Here is a 13794-nt window from a genome sequence, read left to right as displayed (position 1 = left end):
TATTATGAACTGTGAGTTGCGATTAAAATACTGAAAATCGACACAATGTGTTTGAAAAAAACATAGAAAAGTTACATTGACAAGAAACCAAATCCTCTCCGAAAGTAAAACAGAAAATTATGAAAAATTGAAACCATAATTATAAAAACCTGAGTACATATTATAGTTAACTTAAAACATCTCATATATGTGAAAATAAGCGAAAACAACGTCACTGCGGATATTATACGTGGGGGGAAACATCACACGAATATATTTAATATAACGACCATATCATCTTAGTTGATACGCGGGAATTATGATAAATGAATATAGTTCATGATATTTGTGAATAATTCAACGATAAACATTTTTTTCCACAGTTATAATCGATAGTCCGTTGTTACACACTAGACCTCAAAAATAAGGAGTCAGGTTCAAAATTATGTTTAAGAGTTGAATAAAGTAGTCGTTCTTGATTTTCCTCACTTCTGTGGAAGTTATAATATTAGCATTTCCTCTTAATAAGTTGGTAGTAAACGAATATGTATAATCGTTGAATATTTACATTGATATCACCTATATGTTATGATTATAAAGCTTGAAATTGCTAGTTACTTTCAGATTAAATCAGGAAGGAAACTGTGTATTACCTTTTGACGACCGAATCAGTAAAACAAGGTGGATACTTTTTCATTAGAAAATTATAAGGAATAGAGTCTAAATTATTTTCTACTATTTTCATCAGAATAACAAGAGGATTCAATAAATATGAGTATTAATCTTCCTTTCTTTGTATTAGATGGGAAAAAAATACAATTTGTAGATGATTGACACATATGAGATAGGATATTAAAACTAAAAATGAATAACATGTTTCTGGATCCAGATATTAAAAAAATAAAAATTAAGCAAATTGTAAAATGATTTAATACACCACACTACAAACGATCTATCACACAATACAACAGTAGTGTCGTATCTTTTTACCTGAAATGGAAGTCCGAACCACGTGTGTTCACTAAAAATCATAATTTCTAACATTAAATCAGCTTTCATCGCCTAAATCTTAAATTGTTGATACAGAGGGAGTGTTTAAGGTGATCAAGTAAAAATATTCTAATGTGTATGATTAAAATTACAATTTAATCTGTATATAAGAAACAACTTATTTACAGAATCGCCGAACAAGTAAATTCGTTCGATCACAGGATTACCTATGCGTAAACATAGTGCGCAGTGTCACGATAGACCACTTCGCACGATTTGTTGAACAAAAGGTAAATAAACAAGGGATATTCCCTACTCCGGTCATGAATGTACAAAAACTCGTCGTTTAACTTTATCTGCTCACACCTAGCATCGTCTTTAAAGACAAACTGGTAGGCGAAGCCCAGGTTGTAAAGCAGATACCGATCAGGGGGCAGTTCAGTCAGATCACGATAGTGGCGACTGTAAGTTATAATTTTCACCCTAGAAATGTCTAGAGTACTGACGTTTTGCAATAACACGTGCTTCCATTCCTTGCCGGAGGCAGATTTGCGATAAAATATAAAGTAGTTCTCATTGAACTCAAGGAACATGAACTTGAAAACCCCGTGAGAATATATGGCCCTGGGATAAGTGGCGTTGTCAAACAATCCGTGTTTCCATACAGTCCTTTCCTCGGTTAAAATTTGAGCTGAGCGAGGGTTCGTCATCTTGTGAACGTATTTGACCTCAGTACACTGTACGCCGTCCTTAAACTTAAACAAGTAGAAGTCGTCAGTATTGCCGACTTTGTAAACATCAAATTTAGTAACATCGTTTTGTTGCGAACTGCCCTCAGTGATTATTTTAATGTCCTGTAAGAGTTTGTAAGCATCGTCCCTGTGCTTTTGAACAGTGTCCTCCCCGCCGTCAAAGGATTCGTAACCAAGAGGTCTGCGATGTCGATGCCTTGATAAGTCAAGGTAAGTGGCGGCTTCTCTGGGAAAATACACTCGCAGTAAGTTGTTCCCGTATGTGCGGAACTTAACGAAGACAATGTCAGGATACTCGTAGGTCCTGGGAGCCCATATAACGTTGTTGCCATTAAAGACCGTGTTGAAGAGGTAGGGCCTCCTGGCAGTGAAAATGTGAACGTGGCCCCGATTATTGTACTTGAAAACGTCGGTGCTGCGGCAATGCTTAATGTTTATATTAACAATAGGATGGCCAGGGGGTGTGAATTGACCAGACCGACGATTGAATTCAACAAAAACCACCTTTATTCGGTACTTACCATTTTCGGTGTATATTACCTTTAACTTGTGAACATATTTATTGCCTTTGGAACGCCACAAAACCCTATCCCCGCTTTTGATCCTGTAAAACAGGTAAGGGTACCTAGCGATGAAGTTGTCGGCGTTCTTCCGATCGTCCCTTATGAACTTAACCGCTCGGGAATTGAAGGTGTCCCAAATGTTTAGAGTAATAAAGTGACCCTCAGGTTTGTATCGTGTATTACGAGGCGGAGAGTATGATTTCTCTCCACATAAAAGAAATACATCGGTTCCCCTGTCGTGACAAAAATCGAACGATTTTTTATAAATATCTGGACAGGTGACAGTGCTGAAATGACACAAAAGTGCCAAGGTTAATATGGTACAGTATTGTGAGCGGACTTTCATGTTGTGTTAAATTTAGGAATCTGTATTGGACAAACACCAAAGGCGTCCATGGCGCCCTAACCGAGCGGTACTCAGCCTTAAATTAATTTTACATGTGTATAAATCTTCGATTCAAATATATAAGCCATTGTGTTGAAACAAGTATAGAATAACGGTACAAGACAGTATCAGTGCCCTTATATTGTACAAAGGAGAATAGGGAAATTATAATTCTAAATTAAACGTAAATCATATATATGACTATGTTACAAACCAAATAATTCAATTTATATTATATATACAGAGATAAATACTGGTGACGTGAGATTGTCTGAAGTGGAATCACGTATATAGTGTTAACAAAAAACACATATATATAATCTTAAAAAATAATATTTAACAGTTTGGTAACTAAATGGTTAATTTTACAACTCTAGGAAGTCAAACTATTTAATATATAATGATTAATCAAATGGATTAATACAAATAAACAGAGTATAGAATATTATGCAAAAATATAAATAACTTGTTTTTTTGTGTTTTATATATTAAGACAATAAAATATTACCCTTATCTACATATTTGGAACAATCCAAAATGAGTATAACATAATATTGTGTTAAACAAAATGTGTGGTACCAATTAAAATTTCATTATTTATTTAGTTGTTTACTGTAAGTGTTTATTCTCTTTAGTATAAATAAAATACAATTGTATAATGTTAAATGTGTTTTAAGGTTCCAAGACCACATAAAAAGGCAATATAAAGTGAAAATAAAAAAGCATATAATAAAAAGTTGAAAATATTATACTAAGGTGTTACTAATACTTTATCATATCCAACTTAATTGTACCCTAATATTGTCAATGTTTTTATAAAACGTTGTCTAAATATGCACCGACCCTTTTTTAACATTTTTCGCTAATACACATCATTTCAATACTATATCATAAATCATAATAACCTTATAAAAACATTCTGGTAATGTTATACCCATCACCTAATTGTTGATATCACCTCAATTATAATACTTTTGCCATGGAATCTTACACATTCTTAATTTTTACACTCCTTTTGTGAAGATACCACTATAACTATACTATCATAAACGAAGATACACCTCTAGTACGTGTTATAAACGTATATTGTCGGTACACACAACAATGAGTCGATGGATTCTAAAGTGCTATTACTTAGCAACTTCTAACACACCGATTCTGCTATAACACTAACACATACAAACATATACTACATTGAAATTACACTGTTACTACATTGTTTAGTAATTGTGCAATAACTTATAATCTAAGGCACTCCTTTGATGCCTCGTACAACAATGGGATGCTGTTATCTCATACGGATGTTAATGTTACCTTTATTAGGGTTAGGTTGTTGATGTTACCCTTGATAGGCAGCTATGGCTCATTGACAAACTAGTATAAATATATACAATACATTATGTTACAAAGGTTTTAAATGTGGACTACATTCAATTTGTGTTCTTTATCTTCATAATTCAATAAAGTTATCAGTACTGAAAATATCAGACAATGATTTCGGTCGATCAAGTGCACTCCTAGTATCATCTCTATTTACATTATCTGGTCCACTATCCGAAGTATCAGTCTCCGTGTACTCCCATATGTTCTGATCATTCTTTGCATATGCGATATCTAAACCTTCAAACCGAAGCAGTAGTGTCTCTGTACTTTTAATATAGTATAATTACTTGGGATATATGTCACTGTATTTACTTGGATAGAGCTCCCACAATAAAATGGTTCAATAGGTTGATGCCATATAATTACCCCCGTTTGTTATCTGTTATGATGGCACATATTCAGTTTTACCCAAACTAAATCCATTACCATTTACTCCCATTGTTTTGCCTGTATCGGAAGGAATAGGTTTTAATGATTTATCTTGTTGACTGGCTGAAGATGGCATAGGTATTAGTCTAGTATGTGGATCTTCCACAACAGATTTACCATCTTCTGATTCAGTCGATGCATAAGATTCATATTCTTCAGGTAATGAAGTGTAACCGGATTCTGATAAAGTGTCTGCTTCACCGGCCGATATAGCTGTCTCTGTGTACTCCCATACACCTTGTTCATTCTTTGCAAATGACATATCTAAATTCTCAAATTGAAGTACTAGTGTCTCTGTTCTTTTATAAAAATGTAGTGACTTAGGATGCATACCACTGTGTTTGTTGGCATCATGCTGCCACAGTAGAGATGCACCATAAGTTAATGCGATAGGATGAACATTGTCTGCGATATTGAAAGTAGTGATATCACCACTTTCACTTAGCGTTAAGTGAGTAGTTGGGAGTTCGACAGTCTTGGTGTTATCTTTAGGATCAACTATGTGGAACTTGACGGCTAGTGGTCCTGATTCAGTGAATATCCAACCTTCAGGAGTGTTCTCAAAAGTTAGATCTACACCTGACATCCTGAGTAATAAAATATCGGTTTCTGTATTATGGTATACTGATCTGGGATATCGATCTCCATACTGTGAAGAGTCATATACCCACAATAAAACATTGTCAAATATTAACTGAACACAATTAACACCGGATGATATCTTGTATAAGACCACACTACCACTTGTAGAAAAACTAAAATCATTAGCACCTAGTTCGATAAGACTATCAGGATTTGAAGGATTTACCTTTAATAATCTGACTCTTGGCTGTGTAGTGGATGGTCCAGTTTGAGCTGATGGTGTAGCTGGAGTACCTTCTCCACTAGATTCAGGTGGAGGTGTAGTAGAAGCACCTTCACCAGGTTCTGAAGTGCCATCTGATTCAGGTTGTGTAGTAGTTGCTTCACTATCAGAGGTATCAGTCTCTGTGTACTCCCATACACCTTCGTTATTCTTTGCAAATGACATATCTAAATTCTCAAATTGAAGTACTAGTGTCTCTGTTCTTTTATAAAAATGTAGTGACTTAGGATGCATACCACTGTGTTTGTTGGCATCATGCTGCCACAGTAGAGATGCACCATAAGTTAATGCGATAGGATGAACATTGTCTGCGATATTGAACGTGGTGATCTCACGATTTTCAGCTACTGTGAATTGATTGTCAGTGAGTTCGACAGTATTACTAGGGTTGTTAGGATCAACTATGTGGAACTTGACGGCTAGTGGTCCTGATTCAGTGAATATCCAACCTTCAGGAGTGTTCTCAAAAGTTAGATCTACACCTGACATCCTGAGTAATAAAATATCGGTTTCTGTATTATGGTATACTGATCTGGGATATCGATCTCCATACTGTGAAGAGTCATATACCCACAATAAAACATTGTCAAATATTAACTGAACACAATTAACACCGGATGATATCTTGTATAAGACCACACTACCACTTGTAGAAAAACTAAAATCATTAGCACCTAGTTCGATAAGACTATCAGGATTTGAAGGATTTACCTTTAATAATCTGACTCTTGGCTGTGTAGTGGATGGTCCAGTTTGAGCTGATGGTGTAGCTGGAGTACCTTCTCCACTAGATTCAGGTGGAGGTGTAGTAGAAGCACCTTCACCAGGTTCTGAAGTGCCATCTGATTCAGGTTGTGTAGTAGTTGCTTCACTATCAGAGGTATCAGTCTCTGTGTACTCCCATACACCTTCGTTATTCTTTGCAAATGACATATCTAAATTCTCAAATTGAAGTACTAGTGTCTCTGTTCTTTTATAAAAATGTAGTGACTTAGGATGCATACCACTGTGTTTGTTGGCATCATGCTGCCACAGTAGAGATGCACCATAAGTTAATGCGATAGGATGAACATTGTCTGCGATATTGAAAGTAGTGATCTCACGATTTTCAGCTACTGTGAATTGATTGTCAGTGAGTTCGACAGTATTACTAGGGTTGTTAGGATCAACTATGTGGAACTTGACGGCTAGTGGTCCTGATTCAGTGAATATCCAACCTTCAGGAGTGTTCTCAAAAGTTAGATCTACACCTGACATCCTGAGTAATAAAATATCGGTTTCTGTATTATGGTATACTGATCTGGGATATCGATCTCCATACTGTGAAGAGTCATATACCCACAATAAAACATTGTCAAATATTAACTGAACACAATTAACACCGGATGATATCTTGTATAAGACCACACTACCACTTGTAGAAAAACTAAAATCATTAGCACCTAGTTCGATAAGACTATCAGGATTTGAAGGATTTACCTTTAATAATCTGACTCTTGGCTGTGTAGTGGATGGTCCAGTTTGAGCTGATGGTGTAGCTGGAGTACCTTCTCCACTAGATTCAGGTGGAGGTGTAGTAGAAGCACCTTCACCAGGTTCTGAAGTGCCATCTGATTCAGGTTGTGTAGTAGTTGCTTCACTATCAGAGGTATCAGTCTCTGTGTACTCCCATACACCTTCGTTATTCTTTGCAAATGACATATCTAAATTCTCAAATTGAAGTACTAGTGTCTCTGTTCTTTTATAAAAATGTAGTGACTTAGGATGCATACCACTGTGTTTGTTGGCATCATGCTGCCACAGTAGAGATGCACCATAAGTTAATGCGATAGGATGAACATTGTCTGCGATATTGAACGTGGTGATCTCACGATTTTCAGCTACTGTGAATTGATTGTCAGTGAGTTCGACAGTATTACTAGGGTTGTTAGGATCAACTATGTGGAACTTGACGGCTAGTGGTCCTGATTCAGTGAATATCCAACCTTCAGCGGTGTTCTCAAATGTGATATCTACACCTGATATCCTGAGTAATAAAATATCGGTTTCTGTATTATGGTATACTGATCTGGGATATCGATCTCCATATTTTGAAGAGTCGTATTCCCACAATAAAACGTCGTCAATCATCAATCGGGTACAATTAACACCATTGGCAATCTGGTACTTAACCACGTTTCCGCTTGTAATCGAAGAAAATTCGTTAGTACTTAATGACAATAGATTGGATAAGTCCGAAGGATTGACCTTAAATAACCTGACTCTTGGCTGTGTAGTTTCAAAATGTAAAGGTACTGTAATAGTTCCTGTTGTATCATCTCTCCATTGACCGCCAGCTACCTTGGTAAAAACCTTTTTATGGGCATTATCACCCTCTCCTATGAATATTAACAACTTGTTATCTCCTTTTGTCATCACTTTCTTAGCATATTTGTTTTTATTTGCGGTCCAAATTTCGATGCCTTTTTTACCAATAAGTTCATTAACAACATTAAAAGCAAATCCATCTCTGGCTTCAAATTTTCTAACACCGTTATCCAACCTAGTAGAACAGTAGTAAGTATTATACTGATACTTGATATTCAGGGTCCTGAAATTAATTACTGTTATATCTACCTCTTTCCACCCTTTATCCTCACTCTCCTTTATAAATAACTTTTTATATCCTTCGCCATAATGAATTGTTACATCAAATTTTCCGGAGGAATGTTTCGCAAATACCACTTTCTTAGCGAACTCCTTCTGGTTAGTAGTGGTCCAAATTTCAGCTTTTTGGCCACCAATAAACTCATCAACAACGTTAAATGCAAATCCAATTCGGGGTTCAAATGTTCTAATAGACCCATGCAACTTAGTATAATAAAAGTAGGTGTCGTTATGTGAGCTGATGTTAAGTGACATGGGATTTAATTTTGTTGTATCAATTTCAGTCCATGACTCGTTAATACCATCTTTTTTTAACACCTTCGTCCTGTTTTCTGGCAAGTAAAAAGTGATGGCTTTTGCGTCGTTATTCATCAGATCGACTTCAATTTTATTCGAATACTCACTCTCTTTGTCAGTTTTCCAAATACCAACTTTTTTATCATTAATAAATTCAATGGTGCCTTTAAATACAAACCCTTTTTTAGCGGTAAAAGTTCGAACGTTATTGATTAACTCATTTTTGAATATGTAACATTCTTGAAGATAACTGATGTTTATTGTCTTACGATTAACTTCGGTGGTATCAAACTTCTTCCATTTGTCATTTTTACGATATTTCCAAAAGACCTCAGTCTTGTTTTCAGGAAAATGGATGATGATAGCTCTTGTGTGGTTATTGATATTATCTACTTCAATTTTATTGGCGTACTCACTCTCATTATTCGTTTTCCATATTTCAGTTTTTTTATCGTTGACATATTCGTTGGCACAGTTAAAAGCAAATCCAGTCTTAGGGAGAAATGTCCTAATTTTGTCTTTTATCACATTTGTGTATGAGTAACAATCGTAATGAGAATCTATGTTGACTCCCTCAGGATTTACTTTGGATGTGCCAATCTCATTCCATTGCTGGTTCTTACCGTCTTTTTTGAACACCTTAGTCTTTTTATCAGGAAAGTAAAGAGTAACGGCTTTGGAATCGTTATTCAAAAAATATACTTCGACTTTAGTAGCGTATTCAGTATCGTGTTCAGTTTTCCAAATATCAACCTTTTCATTATTTATATATTCATTAACACAGTTAAATGCGAACCCATTCTTAGGAGTAAATGTTCTGAAGTTACCTCGTATTTGATTTGTGTAGAAATATGTTTCGTGAGGATAATCTATGTTAAACGACTTAGGATTTACTTTGGTGATATCAACTTCAGTCCATGGATCATTCTTATTATGTTTCATAAACGACTTAGACTTGTTATCGGGAAAGTAAAGAGTAACTGCTTTAGAATCGTTATTCATGTAATCTACTTCGACTTTAGTAGCGTATTCAGTATCGTTATGCGATTTCCATATATCAACTTCTTTACCTTCAACACATTCATTAACAGCTTTAAAACTAAATCCATATTTAGCTTTAAATGTTCTGATGTTATCTTTCAACACATTTTTGTATGAGTAACGATCGTGATCATCATTGATATTTATTGACTGAAGACTGATTTTGGTCGTATCGATTTCGATCCAGGATTCGGTATTGCCAGTTTTCGTAAACATTGTCATCTTTTTTCTAGGGAAATGGATAGTAACTGCTTTAGTGTCGTTATTCATATTATCTACAATAACTTTATGTGAGTAATTAGTGTAATCAATAGCCTCCCATATTTTGGTTTTACCTTCTTTAACAAATTTGAAAGTGTAGTTTTTCTTTGCTGTATAAGTGACATAGTTGTAAAGCCTTTTGTAATAAAACTTGTCAGTAGACTTAGTATCGAAATTTATATCTAGGTCAATACATTTTTTATGATCAAAACTCTTACCCAATATGTAAATTTTGCGTGGTTCAGAAGATAGTTCATTTAACTTAGTCAAAGCTTCGGTATCTTCTATCCATTTCCCGTCAGTTCCTTTATTAAAGACCTTTGCTGTAGCATCATTGCCTGTGTATATTGTCACCTTGTTATCTCCCTCTGTCACTACTTTGTTTGGGTAGTCATCGTTATCTTTTCGTTCCCAGATAATCGGTTGTAAATTATTGGAGCCAGAACCTTTATTCATCACCTTAGTAATTAAGAAATCGAAATTTGGTTCAAATGTATGAATGGAGTTATTTACAGTATAGGTGTATTCAAATGTGGTTTTTTTATTATTAATATCAAGCTCTATACGACAAGATTTTTCAACCCATTTACCTTTATCTTTTTTGACATGTCTATACTCTCCATTAATTAGGTGCATTGTGACGTTATTAATGCCTGAGCAACCGGTACCATCTCTATACACTTCAGTGACATATTCTTCAGGTTTAGTAGTGTTCCATACTTGTGTCCAAGTATTATTACGGAAGGGCCACTTCCATTGAATAATATCATTAAAAGCAAAAGCTGGTTTGGAAATATATACTTTAAAACCGTCCTCAACAGTAGCTGTATGATAATATGTCTCCTTTTTATAAGATATGTTCATTGTCTTGGGATTCACTTTATATAAGTCAACCTCAGTCCATGGCAAATTATGACTTTTATAAAGTTTTCTTTTAGTTCCATCGTATAAATCTATGTTTATTTCCTCCATATCCTTATACCAATAGTCAATATGTTCGACTTTCTTTCCATAATGTTTATCACTTTTAGTTTCCCATAGAATCTTTTGTGGATTATTACAAGAACCTCCTTTATATATTGATTTAAATCCAAATTTGTTTAAGGCACTATAAGTTACAACATTTCCAGACATACTGTAATGCAACATGTCAGAAGATTTATTGCATGACGATATGTTAAGTTGTATACCGTTCATAGGATTAGCTTCAGTGTATTCTGGCCATTTTCCATCAGATTTTTTCTCAATCACCTTTGTAGAACCATCGGCTATATGAATTGTTACTTTTTTACCTCCTTCATTAACAATCTTATATGCATACTCACTCAAATTATCAGTTTCCCAAATTAAAACTTTATCACCATCGACATATTCATGGGCACCTTTAAAAGCAAATCCTGGTTTGGCGGTAAATGTTCTCGTTTTTCCTTTTGATTTATTTTTGTAAAAGTAACTTTCGTAAGGATAATTTATGTTAAACGACTTAAGATTTAATTTGGAAGTATCGATTTCAGTCCAGGGTTTATTATAGCCATCTTTAATTAACACAAACGTATTTTCAGGCGTATAAACAGTAACTGCTCTCGAGTATTTATTTATAAGATCTACTTCAACTCTAAGAGAATAATCGTTGGGGTTGGTTACTTTACAAATTTCAGTTTTGTAATACTTTACAAGTTTAAATGCATTCAGTCCCTTGGGAGTATAGGTGACATATTTACCAACCTTTTGATATTCGTAAATGTCAGTAGATTTAATATCTGACTTAATGTTAAGATCAACACCGTTTTTAGGAGTGGAAGTCTTAGCCTCTGAGAATATATACTGTAATTCAGAAGATATTTTGGCTGCAGTAGATGCTGCAGATATATCTTCACTCCATTTAGAGTTAGTTCCCTTATTAAATACCTTTGCTTTGCCGTCTTCACCGGTATATATGATCAACTTCTTGTCTCCTTTTGTCTGGACATTCTTAGAATATTCATTCTCTTTACTAGTGGTCCATATATCAGTATTGCCATCTTTGATTTTATTAAAAGCAAATCCGGTTTTAGCTCTAAATGTTCTAACATCCTTATCCAACCTGTTGGAACAAAAGTAGGTTTCTTTATCTAAGCTAATATCAATTGACTTGGGATTAATTTCACTGGTATCAATTTCATTCCATGGTTGATTGGTACTACTTTTCATTAACAACTTACTTTTATTTCCAGACATATGAACAGTCAGTGCTTTAGAATCGTTATTCATGTAATCTACTTCGAATTTGTATGCATACTCACTCTCGTTATCAGATTTCCAAATATCTATTTTTTGATCATCAATGAATTCATTGGCACCTCTAAAAGCAAAACCAATTTTAGCAGTAAATGTTCTGAAATTATTGTTAAAAACATTTGTGAAAAAGTAGGTTTCGTAAGGATAATTGATGTTAAACGACTTAAGATTTAATTTGGAAGTATCGATTTCAGTCCAGGGTTTATTATAGCCATCTTTTTTGAACACCTTAGTCTTGTTTCCTGGTAAGTGTATAGTAACAGCTTTGGAGTTGTTATCGAGAAGATCTACTTCAACTTTGTTGGAATATTCGCTGGCGTCAGTGGCCTGCCATAATTCAGTTGCATCTTCTTTAACATGTTTGAAGGCGTAGTTATCTTTGGAAGTATAGGTGATATATTGATCAACCTTTTTATGATCAAATTTCTTATTGGATTTAGTGTCTGATTTTATGTTAAGAACTATCCCTTCTTTTTCAGGGAGTGAAGTTGAATGGGAATCTGAAGAGGTTTCGGCTGGCTGACTGGCAACTGCATTTACTTTTACAAGCACATTGAAACGGACACATGTTAACAGGTATACCAATATATATGTACAAATGGTATCTACCTTCATGGTACAGTATATTGGTTATATCTGTGCAACTTGGTCCTACAATACCAGTTTATTATTATGGTATACTTTTATTAGATCACGTACACTATCAAGTGTATTAAGTGTACATATCTTTTGTGTGTACTAACCATGAGTTTATAATTTATTGCGATTTATTTATAATTAACAAAACTGCGATCAATTTTATGAACATATTGTAGTATGTTTAATGTGTACATATCAGTGTGTATAAATATTCTGAATTGATGTGTTATTGGTTACACATAATATCGCTGATTTGAATTAGTGTCGTTTTCATAATGATCCTTTAGTGTTCGACAGTATTATGGATCGTTATTCAGATAGAACATAATTTTGTGTTTGGATACAAGCAATGCACTAAATCTTTAATACACTTTATGTTTGTCTTCTAATGGGCGTAATTTAATCTACATTTAAAACGGATCTGTATTGGTTTATACTACAGAGGCTTAACTCAAGTTTAAGGCTTTTATTAACGTTAAACTATTAAAACATTTTATACATAGGAAATGATTTCTACATTCAATTGAGAATATAAAGTGTCAATATTTTCATTATTATATCGTTAACTGTGTTTATAATATATGATTAACGAAGGTGAACAAGTGGAAAGCTATGAACAAAGCCGTTGAATATATACGTGTTAAACTATCAAATTTAAATGGTCCACTTTATAACCAGACTATCCTAACAATAATACATAATATCGTTTGTTCTAACCCAGTTATAAGGCTAGTATTGACTTGTGATACCCCAGCCATATCATATTATTTAGCTGTCTGCCTACCATGTTAAACTGAAATACTAAGGAATATAAATATCAATCTTTTGTAAGTATGAGATGATATCGACACAGAATAGAAAATCTCCAAATTTCATTTTTCAGTTACACAAGTTCAGTAAACAATCCATGAATCAGTGTTAACTGGCCATAATGTACATATGGCCAGGTATAACACCTGAGTATAGTAATTCGTTTATCCACATGATGTTTATATGAAGAATCTAGTAGAATCCAGTGACAAATAGCCTATTCCTAGTTGTGTCTCAGATGACAGCAATATATCAAGTAATCCATCTGGTACCAAATAAGATCCTAATTGGATAGTTTGTTATTTTAGTTCAGGACAGAGCCAGATGTTTCCTTTGCTAGTGGGTTTGGTATGTGTATAGTAACAGATACGAGGTATCCAGTAAAATATTGCCTTGCTCCAGAGTGAATTCTTTTGGGACGTGGCCTGTTCACCTGCGCACATCAAGGTGTGTTTTATTAGTTTTGCCATTGGATAA

The 13794-nt window shown here is 34.4% G+C and overlaps 3 protein-coding genes across 3 annotated transcripts; all 3 read right to left on the bottom strand.

Annotated features, from left to right (window-relative positions):
- Nucleotides 1-1196: 1196 nt before the first annotated feature.
- Nucleotides 1197-2630, bottom strand: TOT_040000021 (conserved hypothetical protein; the record flags this gene model as incomplete). Its single annotated transcript, XM_009693646.1, has 1 exon — nt 1197-2630. The coding sequence occupies one exon, from the start codon at nt 2628-2630 to the stop codon at nt 1197-1199; it is 1434 nt and encodes a 477-aa protein (XP_009691941.1).
- Nucleotides 2631-4082: 1452 nt separating this feature from the next.
- Nucleotides 4083-12483, bottom strand: TOT_040000020 (uncharacterized protein; the record flags this gene model as incomplete). Its single annotated transcript, XM_009693645.1, has 3 exons — nt 4083-4117; nt 4146-4313; nt 4461-12483. 3 exons carry the CDS (start codon nt 12481-12483, stop codon nt 4083-4085), a joined length of 8226 nt encoding a protein of 2741 aa, XP_009691940.1.
- A 1133-nt stretch (nt 12484-13616) lies between these two features.
- Nucleotides 13617-13787, bottom strand: TOT_040000019 (hypothetical protein; the record flags this gene model as incomplete). Its single annotated transcript, XM_009693644.1, has 1 exon — nt 13617-13787. One exon carries the CDS (start codon nt 13785-13787, stop codon nt 13617-13619), a length of 171 nt encoding a protein of 56 aa, XP_009691939.1.
- Between the last annotated feature and the right edge of the window lie 7 nt (nt 13788-13794).

Source organism: Theileria orientalis, chromosome 4, assembly GCF_000740895.1.
Source record: "Theileria orientalis strain Shintoku DNA, chromosome 4, complete genome".
Taxonomy (NCBI): domain Eukaryota; phylum Apicomplexa; class Aconoidasida; order Piroplasmida; family Theileriidae; genus Theileria; species Theileria orientalis.
This window is presented reverse-complemented; position numbering and strand designations above follow the sequence as displayed.